Here is a 22,037-nt window from a genome sequence, read left to right on the forward strand (position 1 = left end):
GCTGTTTTGAGAGCTAGATCCCATAATGTACATAGCTACAATACAGCAAAGAGGAAAATATTACATTAAAATTAATTTAGGATGCAGTTCCTGTGGATAAATATTGCATACTCCTTCAACGTATGGTCAGAGTTCTTGATGTGTTGTCACAGAAACAACTGAAATGTGAGGAGGTAGATTATTTTGGGGGAGTTTTTTGGTTTGTTTTAAGCCTTGAGTTGATGCTAATTGTTCCTTTCTATCTTCTTTTTAAGCCTCTCTTGCTAAGAGCCTCCCAGGGCTTTACAGGCAGTGTTTGTGGTTCTCCTGGGCTACCTTCTAGGCCTCTTTCCCTTATTAGATTTGTTACATAGTTGTGCTGGTTTATCTGGGGTTTTTTTGACTTGTCACTTTTGCACAAGCTTTGTGCTGTTGTGAAAACTACAGCACTAAAAACAATCTAGGCCTCAGCTCATTGCTGTCTTACTCAACAATTGTAGCTCCAGCATCCTCTTCCAATGTCCTGGAGCCTCTTAAGATCTGAGAGGAGGCTGGGAGGGAAGCAAATGAGAGAAAGCAGAAATATTAAGAACCACTGTGAAATTCCTTCACATGTACACAGTCTCTGGCCCAGCACTCCAGCTGTGCCCCCTCCCAGCTCAGAGAAAGTTAACTCCATCCTGGCTGAAATGGGAGTCTGGAGCTCAGGCTATGCTCACTCCCAGCTCAAAAAAATTAACTCTCTCCCAGCCAAAACCAGGATACAGGAACCAAAATTTTTTTTCAAAATTTATATTTATTTTTAGTGTGTTGTTTTAATTGCAACTGTAAGCTTTTGATCTCTGTTCTCTGCAGCAAGCCAAGATTTTTGTTTGTTACTTTAAATGAAGTGAGATTTGTGAATTGGATTTAGCTTTCATTGGTACAGAGACACTTATTGGTGGTAGCACTAATATTAGTAACACTGGTCTGTTTAATTAGCGATGACCTTTACTTTTATGTATTTCTCTGTGAATGGTGTGAAACCATGAGGAGGTGTAGAACTATTGATCTTGCACTCAGGATGTGAAATTTTGGACAGCTCATTTACTGTCTAAACAATCTTGAACTGTAGCCACCACCAACTTGTCTTAATTAGTGGTATGTATTTATAGAAGCAAGCTGTTCTAATTTAAGAGGATGCTGAATATTCTCTTAAGAAGATAAAGCAATACAGATTTTGGCAGTATCAAAATCTAAGAATAAGCTTTGAAGTACTGGAGCTATCTTATTTTTTAACAAAATTCTTAATTGAGACCCCTCTGCTTTAACTTCTCCAGTTGGCTTCACTAGCTAAAGCATTCTTTGCTCTCTCGTGCATATTTATTACTGTACAACAGTTGCCTTTGTTTTCAACAGTTACAAAATATTTACGGGTTTTTTAGAGTTAAGCTACTTCATTTCAACTTCTGTTTCTATAGAGGAAAGACATTGCCACTGAGATTTGTTAGCTGGTAGTTAATGTCTCTCTGGAACAGTACTGAGAAGAATTTACCCATTGTTTCTGAAAGCACTGCTGAAGGCAGAAGATATTTCTGTTCCTTTCCAGTTCTCAGAAGAGTAAAACTTTGTTAAGAGAACTGGGGAGAAATAGTTACGTACAGTTGATTGTGAACATCTGACAAATTACGGCAAAATGGCTTAATAATTCATTATGTGGTATGACTTCAGCCAGTGAAGAGTGGGTGATGCTTTGTTCCGTTTGCTTTGAGGATGAGTCTTGTATTGCAGTTACTTACCCTCTGTAAAGCAGAATAAAAATGAAAACAAACAAAAAATAGTCTGACCCCTTAATATTTCTCTTCTAAAAATGGTAAGGCACTCTTTGAAGGCAAAGCAAAACCTGTGCCCCAAATCTTAGATTTTTAGGCTGTTTGGCTACCTGCTATAGAATGTCAATGTTTAGTGTTTTAGACTGTGTATATATATGATTTTTGTTCACTTTTTGTTATGTCTCTGACAACAGCATCTTATGGATGATAATAATTAATAGAGATTTAATTACTGTAATATAACACGTATACAAGTAAAAACAAAAATTTGAAGGATAGGTGCTGTTTCATCCACTGAAACTGCTTGATTCTGCTTTTCTGCCAGGTATGTAGTACTAAAATTTTACATATTTAAGAAGCTATTTGATTTTTAGAAGGGACCAGCTTTAAGTTTACTTTGTCATGCTACACACAGAGTACCATGCCCTGTTTCAAACTCCTGTTTTTGTATGGAGTGGATCAGAAGAGCTGTGTCTGTAGCAGCCACGGAGGGCTGTTTCTGTCCTCAGAAACAAAGACACTGGCGACACCCTTAGGCTGTTCATCTGTTACTGCTAGCAGTGGAGCTGCATTAGCAGTACGCTAGGTAGTTAGTTGCCTGGCAGCTGCCCAGGTCACCAGCCACCTGAGCACTGACGTAGCTGGGCCAGTACCAAGTCATTATCAAGCTAGCTGCTGCAACTGTAGTGCAGCATGCAAGCTGCAGTGATGAGCAGGTAGCTATAACCATAGAGACATGTATTCAGGTGGTATGTATAGAAGACATGTATAGGCGACTTGCATCAAGACCGTTTCCTGCTACAGCAGGCAGCTGTGTTGTATAGCTTTATCTCATACAGTTGTATTTTACAAGAAGGCACCCTCTCTGGTCATTTTAGAAAGCTAGAATTTTTCTGCCCTCATGGTTGGAATCTGTTCTGGTATTTGGCTCATTTGTTTCATTGCTAGTTTATATCCATTTGTCTGTGTGCCAGTGCTGTAGTTTAGTCTCAGTTGTCATCTCAGTACTCTAGGCTAGGTGTATCTCAGAGTTGAGAAGAATAGTTGTGAATGTTCCTGATTTTTTTAATTTCTGAAAAAAAAATGAATGAGAAGGCTTTTGGGGTAGTTTTCCATTTTCTGTAAGGAGGGGAATTCCCTCTTTAAAATACCAACTGTGTTTTGGATCACTCACTCTCCAGTGTCATTCACCAGAATTCACCCATTAGGACTTATGTCACAGAATCACAGAATCATTCAGGTTGGAAAAGACCCTTGGGAACATCGAGTCCAACCATCAGCCCCACTCTACAAAGTTCTCCCCTACACCATATCCCCCAATATCTCATCCAAATGACCCTTAAACACATCCAGGGATGGTGACCCCACCACCTCCCTGGGCAGCCTATTCCGCTGTCTGACCAATCTTTCTGTAAAAAATTTTTTCCTAATGTCCAGTCTGAACCTCCCCTGTTGCAGTTTAATATATCAAGGTTCAGGATTTTGTATCCTCCTGCTAGTTCCTTTGGGGTTTTGCGTGGCTTTTTTTTGTTTGTTGTTTTTCGACTGCTTGCATTAGAAAGGTCATAACTCATTTATTATAAAGCTTTAAAAAAGGGTGCATCAAATAACAGCAGAAGGTCCTTCATGTTTTTGTGAAAAAGACAGAATTTGTTGTCACAGAGCTCTTCTCTTCTGTGGCTGCTCTGTTCTTTTTCTTTTTTTCTTCCTTACCAGAAATCTTAATGCTTTTTAAAAATAATGAGGAAATGGAAATAATATTTTCATATTTTTGGGAAAATAACATACTATTCAATTGGACCTCTCTTTTTTCCTAGAATTTCTAATAGGTTTCAATTTGAGATGGGTTAAGGATTTGATGTGATTAAACATAACAGTTTTGCTCATGGTACCATGATTATGCAATGTTTACAGACATATTTGTGCTTTGAGAGCTTACAAGTAATCTCAGATATGGATTGATAAGCAATACTCTTGAGACTTGGATAAGAAATGGAGAAAGAGAGCAGGGATTCTAACAGTGTTAAGTATGTACTAAGTTCACATTAAGATCTAGGAGACTAGAACTTGCTTGAGTCACTACACCTTTTTAATTCCAACTTTTTGTTGTCTAAATTTTACACTGCTGAGACTGATCAGTGAGTATCATCAGTGAAATATATCAAAGCTGCTTTTCTACCCAGTGCTTAATAGAGGAGGAAAAGAGGGTCTGTTGTGTCTTGGAAGATGTTATGTCAGGCTTTCAGCATCTGGATTCTGTTCTAGAACAGTCCAGGAAGCATAGGGACAGCCAGTAAAATTAATGAATGCAAAATGAAGCATGAGAAGGGACTCATGCTCTTTTGATTTCTAAGGTCCAGAAGTAATTAAAAATAAATAATTAAGAACTGTAAACATCCTAGAAAACCGTGTGTGTGTTTCATGAATTTATATGTGGGGCTTGCTGACTAGTGCAATTTGGCTCAAAGGAAGCTGTTTGGTTACATTGGTACGGTTTGTAACATTGCTAGCATTTAAGTTATATTTTAAAAGCATATTGACAGTTAAGCTTGGTTAACAATCTGAGGAGCTGGTATCCACTGTGAAACTTGCATTTCATGATTCAATAGATGATTTTTTTTACATAATAGTCTGTGCCTATATAACCTACAGGAGCAACATTTAAAGGCTCCCTTATGATGTTAGATTATATCGTAGCTGTTTTGGATCAAAAGAATGTTACACAGCTGTTACCCACAAACATAGAAAGTATCAATTGTTCATCTGGTGCTCAGCGATTTTTTTTTTTCCTTTCTTCTCTTACTGCATCAAGTTAGTGATGTCTATTAAACCTATTCTTGAAATTATAATTTACCTTAAAATCAAGTGAATAAGAAAAATCCAGTGTGTCACTTCTCACTGAGCATCATTGTACCCTTAATTCCCCTTTAGTTTTGTTATAACTGGATAAATATTACTTAGAACAGATTTCAGAAAATGAAAGACTGAACTCAGACAAAAGCTATTCCCAGTCTGTATAGTTCACCTTATCCTTTCAGAAAAATTATTTGGAAAAAAAATCCATATGAGATAGTTTATGCAGATATAAATCTCCAGAGTTAGCCCAGTACCTTAAAATTTGTGAACTAAGAGAAACTAACTGACAGTATTAATATGGGCTAGGCAGCCATGATTCTGTGATTAGAGATGTCATGTCCTTATGGGAACATCCACTTGAGTAATGATTTTGGTTTGTGCTTAAAAAGCAGGGGAGGAGTGAGAGGAAAAGGCATAAAGGGAAAGACTGGAAATCTGAAAAATCTGAGAATGATTTGGCAGAGCACATCCTGTCAAAATATTCTTCTAAACAAATGACTCAATACCTGATAGTGTTAACCTTGTAACAGATTATTTGGCAGGTCATTTGGTGTGGGAAAAGAACACTTTGAAGCTTCAGGCACTTTGGGGAATTTTTGGCTTTCCAGAAGAGAAAGACAGGTATTTGGCAAGGCTTTAAATGCTCTTTGCATGAAGCAGAACAGGCTATATTGCCTGTGGGGCAGAACAGCGAAAATTGCAGCAGTGCGTTTGAACACCACCACATTTGTCTTCTCTGAATATAGGATGCTGTTTTAAAACATTAAAGCTTTATTACTAACTTTAACATTTTTCTAGTAATTGCACTAATTAATATCTTGTCAATATTTTTTGCCATCTATGCAAGAATTTTCAAATGGTAGCCCTTGCTGTCAACTCCCTCCCCCTTAGTATAGGAATAATTTTTTGTCTATTCTAATCCCGATTATTTTCTTTCATTAAAGTAGAAGAATTAAAACCCTTTCATTTTCTAAGTGGCTGTTAGCTCAAGATTTATGTTTAGACTGGATGCTTCATAATAATAGATAAGGAGAGCAGTGTTCTTTAAACTGAAAATTTTCTTTAGACTGAAAATTTCCTTAGGCTGAAAAACTTTATTTTGAAATAAAACTATCTTTGCTTCTGGTTCTCAGCAATTGACTTAAAGAATGGCTCTGGAGCAGTGTATCAAGGACCTGCAAGAAGCTCTGCTGATACCACCTTCACTGTCTCAGATGAGGATTTCATGGACGTGGTGCAACAAAAGACTAACCCTCAAAAGGTAAAACCTGTGCGTCACAGACATACTCACTTGCATGGGGGCATATTGTTTGCCCTAAATCTGTTTTGCATTCTGAAATCTGCAACACTGGGAGTTTTGACAGTGCAAACCAGAGTCAGCTGAGGTATAAGCACATCATTACCTTATACTGAATTAGTCAGAAGACATGATGAGGAATTTATGCCATCTTTATCGTCTTGAAACAAAGATACATCAAATGACATAAAGCCTGGCAGTGCAAAGGTAGTTGTTTGTTTCCTGACACTTCAGTCTATGATTTGCAAGGTTAAGGTTTGTCAGTTTGATCATTCAGGCTGTTTTGATTGGTCATGTTGCAGGAAGTTGGTATGTGTTTCAGTATTCTGATTTGCTGCTACGACAGCAGCAAAAAGAAAACTGGGACAATGCATGCACGTAGATCTATTGAAACTGGTAAAAATTCACCCAAACTAGGTAGATTTTTAAGAGAAAGAAAGATTTAAGAATGTGGGTCTGCGTTTTTAGCTTCTCGGAGTAATCAACTGCTTAAAACTACTAATTTTACTTTGTGTAAAAGTAAATTAAACTGTCACAAAATTAATATGTCAGCTTACAGATTAAAGCTTGAGCAAATGAAAACTTTAATTAAGCTCATCATATGTCAAACAGTTCCTTTTCTTTGATCCCAAGAAGAAGTTGTTGGAGTCTTTGATTGTAAAATTGGAGACTAATGATGATGGCAAATGTTTGTTGTAAGTCCTACATACCACATGAGTAAAATCCTTTGTGACCCTCTGTATATAGCAGGCGTAAAGCCTAAACAAACAAGATGTTGACATGTAATCTTCAGAATGCTAAAGAACAGTGATTGCAATTCAAGAACATTATTCTTAAGCATTAGTAGTTCCTTTGAGTTTCTGTGAAGTTGTTCATCTGAAGAAGCTCAAAGCATCTATTCAAATTCTTTTCTGCTGGCTCTCTCTATTCCTTATTTGAATGTATTTCAAGTTAATGGAACTATGCAAAAGCACATTGTTTCAGAACTTTCAAAGAGCTTTCAAATTGCAAAGCCACAGTGAAGCAAAACTAGTTTTAAAAAAATACTGAACTAGATTGAAACAGACTATACAGCTCTTTGAAGTAGGGACAGTAAAAATATAATGTACCAGCATTTCAGTGAAAATATAGGTTGATCTATGATTCTGCAAATGCAATGAAATCTTGTTTAGTTCCTGGTTTTTGTAATATGCTATGTATAAAGCCAGTGCATTCCCTTGGAATATTTGTGTACGTATATTGTGCAAGTTCCTGTTTGGATTTGTTATGAATTTCAGTAAGTAGCTGACCTTTTCACTAGGCCTTTAATTTTAATTAAATAGCCTTTTCATTCCATTTTCTTATTTCATATAAGGATATATGGATATCTATAGCATAGGGAGGGGAGGACTGGGAGCTTTACTTTTGTGCCCTCGTTAAGTCTTGCCATTGACTTTGTGAAGAAGTTTGCCTTATACCAGGAAAAGTCTTTTCTGCAATACGTAGGAAAGAAACAGAAGCCACTGAAATCACTTTGTACTTATTTTTCACCTGAGTGATAGTCTTGGCCTGGCCTGCGCTCTAGATAGAAGACTGTGATTCTGGAGACTATTAAAATTGAACTTGGACAGTTTTCTGTTAATAGCAAAACCAATGGGTGTTGCACACTGAAGGCTTTCTCCTGAGCACTAAACAACCACATCTTTGATGGCTTGTTTGATTCTAGCAACTCTTTGGATTGTGGGTGAAGAGTTGAATACTTTTTTTTTCCTTCTTATCTGCTTTTTTTAGGCATTCTTTTCTGGTAAACTCAAAGTGAAGGGGAACATCATGCTGAGCCAGAAATTGGAAATGATCCTGAAAGATTATGCCAAACTCTGAAGTGCTTGATCATCTACCACAGCAGTGAAGAACTTCAGAAGATAGAAACTTCAGTTAGTTCAGAACCAGTGATTGAAATGTTTTCAGGCTACTTAACATCAATGTACTGATTCATTATACTACTAATATACAAGCTGTTTTAATTGCTATAGACAGAAAATCATGAAATGAACATAACTGTTAATATTGTCCCTTCATTGTTTCTTAGCTATGCTAGAGAATCATACTTTTCTCATTGCAGACCTTGATCTAAATACAATGTATGTAGTTCTTACAAAGATGCATATATTTCTATATTAATTCTCAAGAAAATTAAACCAGTATAACTCTTTGGTATCTCCTTCTTTGTGTCTATCCGTCTTCATTTATATTGTCTTAGACCATCTAATTTCTATGAATCTAGCTGGTCTGTTACTAAAATTAATGTTATTTTTTGTCTTAAGTTCTCATGATCCCATTAGAACAACTGAAAGATGGAATTCAATTCCAGTTATTTACATCTTGTCATTATGGGTTTTTTTCTGTACAGGAGAAAATTCTTGATCTTAGGTCTGCCCATCTTACTTAGATAGTCATTTTTATACAAGTTACTCTTAAAATTACATGCAAAGTGAGTAAGCATTAATTCTTTAGGGGAAATTTTTTCATCTGAGAGGTATTACACTACACCAAAGGCTGTCAGTGTAGCCAAATTGTTCTTCATGTGGATGCATTCTCATGAGGGCCAGCATCATGGCAACAGGGAGGGATGTAAGAGTGGAGCCCTTGTTTTGTACCTATGGCCAGAACTGAGATAGCAGCTGTGGCCTTATGTTTTCCTGAAGAAAGTATGCTCTTAATAACTGATTGTCACATGAACACTTAGAAATTTGATTTCACCAATGTGACCAACATTTTGTGTGCTCAATATCTTTTTTTTTCCCTCATTCAGGCTTGTTCTATGTTGATACCTTTTGAAGAATGTAGGCCATCTAAGGCTTGGTCAGAATGACAAAATCATTTTGCTTTGTTTTAGAGGATGGAATTTTACTTTTTTTGTGTCCCAAAACTGGGAGTCACATCACTGTCCTGACTGTGAGTAGACTGTAGCCATGAAAGAGCCTTTTGGGGCTGCAGTTGAGTTTGACAGTTCGAGAATAAATTCTACATGTTATAATACTGAATCATAATCTCCACAAATTTATTTCTTCACATCTGTACTATCAGCCATGCCTTGATTCAGGCAGAGAAATACGAATCTGAAGGATGTCAACAAGTATCTCACATACATTTTATCATGAATAGGTGGGAAACAGAATGAGTGGGATGTTCATTCCTCAAAGAGGCCATCCAATGATTGAAAAAATATCCTTTGACCACTTAACATTTACATTTTTCACAGCAGTCATTTCCATATATAAGTAGGACCTAACCATTGCCTGTATTGCCCAGCTTCTATATACCAAGCAACTCTGTGACAAATAAAGGTGTCTTCTATTACTTTCTCTTAAGAAATTGTATGAGAAAGACAGATTGATTTGTATGTTTATGCATGCACATGCTACAAAAAAAAATTGGTTTTCTACATACATCTTTCCTGTCTATAAATCTATATAATACCATAAAAATATGTGTATTAAGAAGAAGGATCTGTGAGGAACTAACTTTGAGTCTATGAAAGCAGTTATCAATACATCCATTTAAGAATATAGTATTTACTGTAGCTCACATAGTCTTGAAAATTTATAATGGGTGATATTTTTTCTCATCCTCATAGATTGTCTGAAACCTTAAAGCACTGCTCTACAAGGAGGGAACAGACTGTTAATAAGCTTTTTTTCCTCCCCCTTTGGAAGTGGCAAGCAAAAATATTCTGAAACCTGTTGTGATTTAACAGGTTGGAGTTCAGTCTACTAAAGAACATCAGTTTACTAAATGGGTTGGGTGAGGATGAAAGAATAACCCAAGAACTTTATCAGTTGCAGGTAGTCCTGTGATGATTTCTATCCTGCATATTTCAGTTGGACACAAAAGCCACATGTTTCAGTTGCATCCCCAATACTGACCTTAATTAAAAACACAGAAGATACACCCCAAAGTTACACTGGTGTTTGACATACACATCCTGGACTTTAGCCTGACTTCAGCTTTTTCCTGTACCATGACTTGGTCATAGATGTTAATCTTGGGTGGAACAGAAAGTCCTCCTTGCTTTACTGCAAAAGGCTCGTCCTTTTGCTCTCCTTACTAAGGCTAATTGAGCACACCTCTCAGTATTGGGGTAGACTCCTTTCTAGGACCACAATTCAGGTGTTTAATTCTTTCATCTGCTTTGTAGCCTGAATAGCCATTCTTAATTATTTTAGCGTGTTGGTTTCATCTCTACCCCAATGTATTGACCTTCAGAATATTCTAGCTACCTTGTAGCTTAACCCGTTACTGTTGAAGGTAAGGTCACTTTGCTATGTTGAATATATACGTGAAGATTTGGAGGTTTTGGGTTTTCTTTTCTTCCTAGTATGTGAAAACCTGTTCATGGTTGCTAGCTTTTTAAGAGTAGTGTTCTCAGAAAGAAGTAATAAAACCAAGTGTCTTTAGGAGAATCCATGCAAGGGAGTGCTAGCCAGTTTGGTAGGTGGTTGCTTCAGTCTGAATGATTCTCGTCTGCTTTCATCTAGAACAGCATCATTCTGTTTTGGGGGCTCATGTTTCAAACCTGTCCATATCTCTTTAAGTGTTTTTAGGGACCTATCTTGTCATCCAGCAGCTACAGTACCAGTAAGTATAGTGTTGCATCCATTTCCACACAGGACCTAGAGACATGCAACAGCAACACCACTTTCTTTTTTTTCAGGGTAGATGCCGCTTTGAATGTTTTGTCTTTGCTAGGGACAAGCACCATTACCTTGGATTGCAAAACCCTACTTATTTGCCAAACAGCTCAGATGGCTCTTTAGTGATATTGCTAAGTTCTCTGGAATAATTGAGTTATTGCTAAACCTGGTTGTGTAAATTGGTGTGATTTTTCATTATGGCACAGTATTATTTTATTTCTCTTTTTCCTTCTTACATTCATTACAGTTTTCCTGCTGGCTTGCAATGATGTCCATCCTTCAAAAAGTAAATTGCAGTTCCACTGACATATATCCTCCCCAGTCATTTATGGGTCCTCTAATTAAAGCAGGAGAGCTGTAATAACATATGGGGAAAGTTATGTAAGTTTTCTGTCTATTAGTATTGACTTCAGAGAAGTATGTGTTCAATTTTATGCTTTCTAGTCACTGGAATTGTTCTTAATTAGTTTATTTCAGAGTAGTTCACTACACCTTCCAGCTGTCATCAATAATTACAGATAACAGCTCTTTAAATATTGACAAGTGCATTCATAATCAGAGATTATTAAAATGAGTAAAATGGGGGATGAGCAGAGACGAGAGGTAAACTTGAGCAACTTCAGAGAAACTTACATGCTGTCCTCTTCTAAGGCTTATTCCCACGTCCCTACATGCACCACACTCCTCAGCATTATTTGTATTCTAGTCTGTTGGGCTGTGCTACTTGTAAAAACTTTCCATTGCTCAAGAGCACCTTGATAAATTAAAATGCTTTGTAAAATGGAATAATTAAGCAGTATAAAAAAGTATTCTAAGCTGGGTAAAAAAGCATTTTAAAATAGTTTAATGTACTTTAAAAAAAAAAATATGGATCTAATATAGCGCACCTGTCAGAGGTCAATGCCACTGAAATTATATCTTCTATTACCCTCCTCAAGCCATAGGGGCAGAGCAGCCTACAGAAGGTGATGACTGTCTTTATATAACATTGTCTCCTTCTAGCATTAATGAAGATAAGTCTCATTGCAGTATTTTCTTTCTGATCATAATCTTTGAAAGGGTAAAGGGAGAAAGAAAATACTAGTATCTCTCAATTTTTGCAATGCTTTTTCTTCAGTTGGTGCAGGTATCTTTCTACTCATGTGAGAACGAGCTCTCCATGATGATTGCTCTACAGTAAGAGATTCCATCCTTTAGGTCATCAGCTATTTCTGCAGCAGACTAACCTAGACAGCACTGGACATCAGCAGATCTAAAGTTAATTAGGAAAAATATAGTAGATTATGAATGTGGTTGCATTGTATATGACTTGTAGATTACCCTTATGATACAATTCAAATGTTTCATCTGTCTAAAAATCAGTACATTGAACTGACATGATAGGCTGAGCTCTGTAAGAGGGATTTCTTTGTGTCTCTCACTGAGTACCGTCAAAGTTCCCATAGTCTGCTAAATTAAATCACATGTTCTAAGGTCACTGTCTCAAAGACAGAATCAAGCAAGGTACAATAATATGTAAGAAGTGCAAATTATATGGTGCAAGGTGTATGCATTTTGCTAAGAGCCATTTTAGAATATTCTTCTTATCTTTCCCTGTACTACGTATGTCTTGATGATGTCAAGTGCCTTTTTTCACTAGAATTAAAACTATCTTAATAAAAAACAGGCATGACATAAGCTGAAAGAGCAATTGAGAATACCCAAATTTAAAGAAATACCTCATTTAGGTTAGGGTTAAACTTTTTTGAATTTCTAATTATAGAAGCGTGTAATCTCATACAATCTTAAAATATTTTTTAAAAGTTTCAGCAAGTCAGTGTACTGAATTTGTCGTCTTTTTTTAACCAATACTTCCTCTTTCCCCTTTCCTACCTATGCCCTCTCCCATTTTGCCAGTTCTCTTGTGAAGGCATGTCAGAAGGAGCACAACCATAGGTTAACACAGCAATATCAGTAGTTTATGAAGACTCGGATTTGGAATGGGAAAGAACAGTCTATTGTGGCACCTAGATTTCATCTGGATCTCACTCAGCCTTGAGTCAGAACAGAAATGAAGCTGCCAGGTAAGTCTTGCAGTTGGGATTCCAGGACTTCTGTGAATGAAGTGAAAAATGGAATAAGTAGATCTAAGTTTGTGTTTCTAGCCAAGTTTGTGTTTCTATCTGCAGTACTCTAAAAGTGCATGTTACTTATAAATGCTAAAAAAAAAATCACAGTGAATTGCTGAGGTTTGACTGCATCCTCTAACCTTACCCAAATAATTTCCTGTTCCTGCAGGATTGGGGGGGGGGGGGGGAAGGAAAAGCTGTAATTTCATACTAGAGTCAGTATACTGTTTCATATTACAGTACTTTCAGACTATAGATAAGAATCTACAACCTGGGTAGTGCTTTCAATGTTACTAGGACAGCAGGTTCCCATAGAAAATAGAAATTGAATTGCTAGTTGCATCAATTAATGTGCCTAGGTTAATTCTCAAAGCACTATACAAGTATTTTTCTCTTACCCTGCTTTTTTGTGTACTATTCTTTACTTGTACTAGGCTCTCCATTGAGGTAAAGCTCATGAGACTCATGAAGCTGCCCGACCTTTTCCTGAAGCTGCCTGACCCTCCTGTTTTCTGCTCCCTTATGTTTGTTTCTTTTCTGGTCAAAACTGGTCTGTGCTCTGCACAATTCAGCCTTCTGCTGTGTGAAGCTCAGCCTGACTTTTATGAACACTGAGCAATGCAGTTCTGGGTATCTGCTGTAACCTTATCAGAGCTCATAATAGCTGTAGTGCTGATAGCATCATAATCCTGTTAGAAAACCATGATAAAAGGTAGCAGAGTTTCTGACTGCATGTAATACGTGGTTTTTTAGGTGTTTCTTTTTTCATAAAGATAAAATGAGGCCACCTGAGGACTATATCAGGGAAAATACAAACTGCCTAGCTCAAAATATCTTTTAAATTAATTTCTGATTATTTGGTTCTTCAGTGCTGTTTTTCACATACGTGACCACAGCAGGGAAAACTATAAATGTAGAAAATAAGAAGAAAAAACCCCCCACCTATCTGTTAATTTTTGTTTTCTGAGGAAAAAAAAGGAAAATCTGAGGAAATACGTTCCTTGCATGGTGATCCACGCACCAATTCAGTTGGGTTAAGCAAATGCCCAAAAAGTCATCTATCTGTGAGGCTGATAATGGTCAACACTAAGCTCCAGTTTGGCTTCAGGAAATTCTTCTGATGATCTTACTCACATCTGGAGTAAAATCAAACATCTGATCACTTGCAGTTATTCAAAGTTAGCATGGGTTTTTTGGGGACTTTCTTGTGTTTTCAAAAAAATGTGTTTATCTGCGTGCCTTTGGCAACTTCAAGCTTGGTGATTAATTCCAGGCCGCTTAATGAGTCTGCCATTTCAGTAGTTTTCATGATCAGCCTAAAATCTGAGGCCAATGTTGTTTATTATCAAAATATTTTGAAAAAAAATACCAATTTACAGTCAGAACAGTGTGCTTTTATTTAATTTTTCACTATTCCAAAAGGACTGGTGAAATCACTCTTCAGAGGTCAAGCGCGCGGTTAAACAAATGCCTGCTTGATGGTGTGAGATTGTATGATGGCTTCTTGCTATTTCCTAGCAGGACTGTGATTAGTGAAGGGATTTTCATGGTTATTTATGGCAGTTCCTGTAAGCACAGTGACCAGTCTTACTAAGCTAGGCTTTGAGAATCTGCAGCATGCAGATATTTGGGGAAACTTTCTAATGAAGGTCAAGGAGATCTAAGAAAAATTAACTTTATTTTTTTTCCAGTGGCTTAGACACCTGAGGCTGTAATGTATCTGATACTTCATAGCTCTCACAAAACAGAGCCATCAGGTAGCTTTGAACTCAGAAGACTGTAGTAAAATATATATGTTTCAATTCTGTAGAGCTGTTTACAAAGCTCTGCCGTTAGTGTGTTGCTACCACCAGTTAGCAAGCAGGTTTTTTTAAGTGCCTTCTCAATGTCAGAAGTCTTTAAGGAGCTTTCATGGTTACTGAGATTTTGTAGCTGGGGGAAAAATTACATAAAACATTGTTCTCTTGGGCTGATAAAATACTGTTATAAGTAGACCAAAATGGAGACATTAACCCATATCGAGCTGGGGAGAGCAGTACTCCTACAAAGTTTGTCCTTATCAAACCATTCCCACTCAGAAGAGACCAAAAATGAAAGCAGCAGTAGGGTCCTGGGTTTTGAAACACTGTTGGATGGTAGGTGCAGAGTCTGTTCTTTACAACATACAATTTATATGTATTTATATATATAATTACATATAAATATAAACATAAACAATTTTTACATATAAATACATATAAATTTAACCATCATGAAACCAGAATCTGGCTGTAAACATCTTTGCTAGTCTCTGTACTCCAAGAGTTTTAACATGTATATTTAATGGAGCACTCTGTCACTCTGTTGCTAGGTGATTGACAAAGACAACAACCAAAAGACATGTTACATTATGGGTTTTTCACTTATTTTTGTGTAATTCCTGAAGGAACCAGGCTGTATTTTAATGGTGTAGTCTCTGGTTTGATTGCCTTAGACTTGTTTTATGAAGAGCAAATAAAAGCAGACCACAAAAGATCATAATGACTCTATTGGATTTGCACACGACTGATAATGTACTGAATAAACATTTTTCTTAAAATTAGCTGTGCAGTTCCTTGCCTCTTGGTCCTGCTCCCTGAGAGGACCTTGTGCAGGCATTATGTTCCACAGGCACGCTTGGGAGTGGAGAGCCTGACTCCAGACAGACTGGCCTGTAACCCTGGATACTGAACTTACAAATTCAATAAAGACACTGGTTTCGTAATACATTGCCATTTCCCTCACAATATATCTCATCCAACTCCTCAGTGATCTGCAGGTAGTAATTACTTGTGTCTCTACCTCCCATGAGAAATAATGACTTACTATGTTTATTACTAGCAACCCTTTATGCTCTGGTAGTGCCTGTCACCATTCTGTTTCAAGTGCTGTAATTATCATGGTTGCATTAACTCAGAATAATTATTCACGTTCTGTATTTAGCTTGAAATTATTCCTGGTTCATATGTGAAGTAGCAAAATGTGCTTGGACGCATTTTTGGCTTTAACTACAGATATCAGTTGGCTAATGCAAGGTTTCTGGTAACCTTAGCTGTTAAATGCTGGTTAATTTCCTATTTTGATCTCTTCAGGTTTATTTGTTTCAACATAGATGGACTTGTGGAATTATTGCACTGTTTTACTCATTGATACTCTTTCACAAGGAGTAGTTGTCCTATGTTACATGCAAGTAAGAAAATCTTACTGTTAGGGAAAAGTGACCTATGATTTTTAGCAGTTCTAACTACATTTTGCAACAGATCTTAGCATGTGCCTTTTATAAAAATTGAAAGTTCTTATGGAGAAAAAAAAAAAATGCTATCCATACATTGTGTCAACCTTTTTTAGTCCCTTCTGTTCTTGGCTGTGAATTGGTGTTTTGAGCCCCTGCTGTGTTTTCAGATGTGCTGCATATGCATTCCAGTCTCTTTGGTTTCACTGTTAGTAACTGTGTCTTCCTAAGAGCAGCTCTGCTATGCCACTGTTTACTAGGCCTGTAATCAATGATTTTAGCAGACATAGAAGTTGTTCTGTTCAAGTTTTTCTTCATAGTGGTAGTTTGAAACTTTAATGCTTCTTGCTTGGATTTTTAGCATTTATGTGGTTTTTTTTAAGGTTATTTTGTAGCAAGACAAATACCGTGTTAAGTAGCCGAAGTCACCACAGCAGTACAAACTGCACTTCGAGAATCACCAATTTAAAACTTCTCAGTTGACAAATAATTGTGTAAGGTAATTAGTATTTAGTGAAATTCTGCTGATACAAAGATGGGTGTGGATGTTATTGGTAATTAATAAATTCAGTGCTATAAATAATGCTCGGTTTTCTCATCACAAACACTGAATCATCACTCTAACTCCAAGCGACAACGCACCTTTAAACTATTATTTTTCTTTTTTGTGGTCATGAAGGAGTATGCAAATATATACACAGTTTGAAATTCTGAGTTGATGAGTTGATTAACAAGCACTGTTATGTAGACCCGAATTAATGAAACACTACAGTAACTTCGTGTGCACCCTGTGTCTTGAAAATACTGATTCCTCCTTTAACGCTTATAATATGAAAAAGTGGCATTCAAATATATATAAAGAGTCCTGATAACCTCAGATGGTGATCTCCAGCTTAGGCTTCCAGTTAAAACCCAGTCTGGTTCATCTGTTCAGTGATCTGGGAGCTCTTCTAGACATATGAGTCAAGGGAAAGGAGATGGCGAAAAGGAGGGTTGTGCGCTTCCAACAAATGAAGCTGGAGTTTTAGTTGTTTCAGACATGGATGTATTGTCTGCAGAAAATGAAGTGCTTCTGCTACGGTCCTGCGACAGGTTCATGATGTATGGAAAGCAACAAATACATTGCTTAAACTTTTGAGATCCATGTGGTAAAAACCACCATAAAGATATTCTGAGACATAGATCTTTCGTATGAACATGCATCTCAATGCTGCCTTCTGTGTAACAGCTTGTCTACGTTTAAATGAAATGGAAAATGTGTTCCTTGTCCAGAAATGCTGTTTATGTCTTGTGCAATTTGAATATCGTTTTCATGGTATTCTTTATGGCCAGATAACAAAAATAGTGTTCTGATAAAACCAAAATTACAGGCACATTACTACCTGTTGTTACCCACCAAAAACCTATTACATGAAAGCAGTGTTCTGTAATCCAAAATGAGGCAAAAGCCACAAACTCCAGGTAGCCTGTCTAATCAGTGCAGCAAGTGGTTAAGCGCAGTAGGACTGGTCAGCAGTATAAATCATTAATATAGATGGAGTGTTTTGGCAATATTATTTAGCTACAAGGATAATTGAAGTTTTAAAGTGTCATCAAATCTTGTGTTTCTCTGTGTACTCTATTATGAGCGTAATTGCTTTCATTGATTGCTAGTACTGTTACAAAGTAAGTGGACTGATGCTAATCAATCATTTCAGAGACCAGAAGAATAGGTTCTGATAATAAGGTCCTTGAAAGTTTTTGTTTAATTAAAAATCAAGCCAGACAGGAAGGAGAATGAAATCATTCACTCAGTGCTGCAGAATGCTTCTTACAGATTCGTAGGTGAGTATTAACTCCATTCTGGCAATACAGTCAGATGGAACACTTTCCTTGGGAGGCTCAAATATTAATATCTTCCTCCAGTACTTCGATATGTGATTATGCTAAATTTCATTTTCATTCAAACACAGCAAGAAATGATTCAAGAAAAAAAAAAAGGTTGCAGATACATGCCTCTTAAGGTGAAGTAATTGAACCCACAATATTAGTTATTCTTCTAGGCTAAAGTTACTACTGGTTAAAACAGTTGTTTTGCATCCTAAATTTTCTACAGTATTTGGTTTCAGAAGATCTTAAAAAAGAGTGGTGTCTGGGGGTTTTTTTGGTGTATTTTTTTTAAAAGCTCTTGCATGGGGATTCTGGTTTTGCTTTGTCACTGATACCTTCCTTGGACAGTATTTGCCCAGTTCTTATCATCCTGCTGGTATTGTTTACATAGCGTCCATTTTCATAACTTTTAAACTCATCAGAATAATGGACAAATTTGGCACATGGAACCTACCTGACTTTCTCATGCCCGTGTAACACATGAGAGAAGCTGGTTCTTAAACTAAGTTTCCGAAGTCCTAGTATACTGTGCAAACAACTGGGAGTTTTTCTCTTTCCATTTCCCATTTCTCAGAACAGCTGTAGTCTAAAGATACCCAGACCACAACTGTGTAATTCCAGTCTTTTGTATGTCTGAGGGTTTGTAATAACTTCTATAAAACTAGGTCTAGAACATCTGAAAATATCAGGAATGCTTGGACTGGAATTTCTTTCTAATAATGAAAAAATAGACTTTGGTTCTAATGCTGTGTTTCTTCATTCATTACTATGTGTGCACATCTACAAGGTTCTGATGTTATAGGTATCACTGAGACGTGGTGGGATGGCTCCTATGACTGGAGCGTAGGTATAGATGGGTATAGGCTCTTAAGGAAAGATAGACAGGGAAGAAGAGGAGGGGGTGTTGCCCTTTATGTTAATGACCAGCTGGAATCCATGGAGCTTGGCCTGAGGATGAATGAGGAACAAACTGAGAGCTTATGGGCCAAGGTTAAAGGAAAGGCAGGGGAAGGTGATATCATAGTGTGGATCTGCTACAGGCCACCTGACCAGGATGACCGAGTAGATGAGGCCCTCTATAGACAGATAGGAGAGGCTTCACATTCACAAGCCCTAGTCCTTATGGGAGACTTCAATCACCTGCATACCTGTTGGAAGGATGGCACAGCAGGGCACCAGCAATCCAGGAGGTTCCTGGAATGCATTGATGACAACTTCCTTCCCTGGGTGATAGAGGAGCTGATGAGAAGGGGTGCCATGCTGGACCTTGTTCTCACCAACAAGGAGGGGCTGGTGGATAGTGTGAAGCTGAAGGGAAGCCTGGACTGCAGTGACCATGAAACATTAAAATTCATGATCCTCAGGGCATCAAGGAGAGTGTGCAGTAAGCTCACCACCCTGGACTTCAAGAGAGCAGACTTTGACCTTTTCAGGGATTTGCTTAGTGAAGTACCATGGGATGATGCCCTGAAGGGGAGAGGGGCTCAAGAATGCTGGTCCATATTCAAGGACCACCTCCTCTAAGCCCAGGAACAATGCATTCCAAAAAAGAGGAAGGCAGGTAAGAATGCTAGGAGACCTGTGTGAATGGACAAGAAGCTCCTGGACAAGCTTAGAGATAAAAAGGAAATTTACAGAAAGTAGAAGGATGGACAGGCAGATTGGGAAGAATATAAAGAAGTTGTCTGAGTAGCTAGAGATCAGGTTAGGAAAGCAAAAGCCCAGATAGAATTAAATCTAGCCCAGGACATCAAGGGGAATAAGAAAATCTTTTTTAGGCATGGAAATGATAAAAGGAAGGCTAGGGAAAATGTGGGTCCTCTCCAGAAGGGAACAGGAGAACTGGTCACAGAGGATATGGAGAAGGCTGAGGTTCTCAATGATTTCTTTGCCTCAGTCTTTACTGGCAAGGGTTTCAGCCACACTGCCCAAGATGTAGAAGTTGAAGGTGGGGAGGACTGGGAGAAGGATTATCCACCCACTGTCAGTGAAGATCAGGTTCAAGAACATCTAAAGAACCTGGAGGTGTACAAGTCTATGGGGTCTGATGAGATCCTGTCCTGGTTCAGCTAGGACAGGGTTAAGTTTCCCCAGCAGTGGGGAGGGAGCTCTAGCTGAGTTATTTGATACCATGCTGATGTCAGGTCCGGGCTCTTTCCCAAGTGCGGGAAAGAGCAGGGACAGCCTTTGGGCCTTTGTGCGGTTTGGTCCCCTCACTGCTGTATCCTTGTGGTATACCTCTTGTTCTGTTCATTATTGTTATTGTTCGGTTTGTTGTTGTTACACTGTTGTATTAAAACTCTCCTTATCTCAACCCTGGGGTTTGTATTTCACTCCCTGCCCCCGTCCGGTTGGAGGGTAGGGGAGGTGCAGCAGCAGCATGGTCTCGAGTCCCAGCAGGGCCTAAACCACCACAGATCCATTCACGGATCCTGAAAGAACTGGCAGATGAAGTTGCTAGGCCACTCTCCATCATATTTGAGAGGTCATGGCAGTCTGGTGATGTGCCCACTGTCTGGAAAAGGGGAAATATCACCCCCATTTTTAAAAAGGAAAAAAAGGAAGATTTGGACAACTACAGGCCAGTCAGTCTTACCTCCGTGCCCGGCAAGATCATGGAGCAGATCCTCCTGAAGGCTCTGCTAGGGCACATGGATAATGTGGAGGTGATTGGTGGCAACCAACATGGCTTCACCAAGGGAAAATCCTCCCTGACAAATTTGGTGGCCTTTTATGATGGTGTGACAGCATCAATAGATAAGGGAAGAGCAACTGATGTCATTTACCTGGACTTGTGCAAGGCCTTTGACGCTGTCCTCCATGACATCCTGGTCTCCAAGTTTGAAAGACATGGATTTGATGGATGGACCACGTGGTGGATAAGGAATTGGTTGGAAGGCCTCACTTAAAGGGTTGTGGTCAATGGTTCAATGTCCAAGTGGAGACCGGTGACAAGTGGTGTCCCTCAAGGATCGGTACTGGGACTGGAACTGTTTAATATCTTTGTTGGTGATATGGATAGTGGGATGGAGTACACCCTCAGCAAGTTTGCTGATGACACCAAGCTGTGTGGTGTGGTTGATACACTGGAGGGAAGGGATGCCATCCAGAGGGACCAGGACAGGCTGGAGAAATGGGCCCAGGCCAACCTCATGAAGTTTAACAAGGCCAAGTATAAGGTCCTGCACCTGGACCAGCACAATCCCAAGCACAAATACAGGCTGGGTGATGAGTGGATTGAGAACAGTCCTGAGGAGAAGGACTTGGGTGTGTTGGTGGATGATAAGATCAACATGAGCCAACAGTGTGCGCTTGCAGCCCAAAAAGTCAGCCAGATTCTGGGCTGCATCAAAAGAAGTGTGGTCAGTAGGTCGAGGGAGGTGATTCTGCCCCTCTACTCTGCCCTTGTGAGACCCCACCTGGAATACGGTGTCCAGCTCTGGAGCCCCCAGTACAAGAAGGATATAGAACTATTAGAACGAGTCCAGAAGAGGGCTACCAAGATGATCAGAGGGCTGGAACACCTCTCCTATGAGGACAGGGTGAGAGAGTTGGGGTTGTTCAGCCTGGAAAAGAGAAGGCTTGGGGAAGACCTTATAGTGGCCTTCCAGTACCTGAAGGGCGCTTACAAGAAGGCTGGGGAGGGACTTTTTACAAGGGACTGTAATGATAGGACAAGGGGTAAGGGGTGGAAGCTGAAGGAGGGGAGGTTTAGATTAAATATAAGGAAGAAATTTTTTACTGTGAGGGTAGTGAGGCACTGGAACAGGTTGCCCAAGGAGGTTGTGGATGCTCCATCCCTGGAAGTGTTCAGGGCCAGGTTGGATGGAGCCTTGAGCAACCTGATCTAGTGGGAGGTGTCCCTGCCCATGGCAGGGGGGTTGGAACTAGACGATCTTTGAGGTCCCTTCCAACCCAAACCATTCCTTGATCTTCTTTGTTGCATTAATAAGAGTCTTAAAAAATTTAAAACATTCCCCAATATGCTGATGACAATCCCCTGTATGAATGTCTCTTTAAAGTCATGCATAGACATCTGTCACAGAAGAACTCATTTAAAAAAGAATCCTCAGTAACAGAATGAGTGAAATCTGAGGCAAAGTGTTATAAATCATTAATAACATGAATACATTAAATCTCCTCTAAGAGCTAAAATGAAAATTCCCTTGTTAGGCATGAATGTAGTGTTTATTT

General features: G+C 38.5%; 1 protein-coding gene across 2 annotated transcripts in view; it reads left to right on the forward strand.

Moving 5' to 3' along the window:
* HSD17B4 (hydroxysteroid 17-beta dehydrogenase 4) overlaps positions 1–8,143 on the forward strand; it is a 72,909-nt gene extending 64,766 nt beyond the window's left edge. For both annotated transcript variants that reach the window (XM_074857305.1, XM_074857306.1), the window contains exons 23-24: positions 5,780–5,907; positions 7,714–8,143. In XM_074857305.1, the coding sequence (XP_074713406.1) occupies positions 5,780–5,907; positions 7,714–7,803 (218 nt within the window). In that variant the 3' untranslated portion in view covers positions 7,804–8,143. The remainder of the gene's footprint in view (positions 1–5,779; positions 5,908–7,713) is intronic.
* Positions 8,144–22,037: the final 13,894 nt, after the last annotated feature.

This window comes from Strix uralensis, chromosome Z (assembly GCF_047716275.1).
Source record: "Strix uralensis isolate ZFMK-TIS-50842 chromosome Z, bStrUra1, whole genome shotgun sequence".
Classification (NCBI taxonomy): domain Eukaryota; kingdom Metazoa; phylum Chordata; class Aves; order Strigiformes; family Strigidae; genus Strix; species Strix uralensis.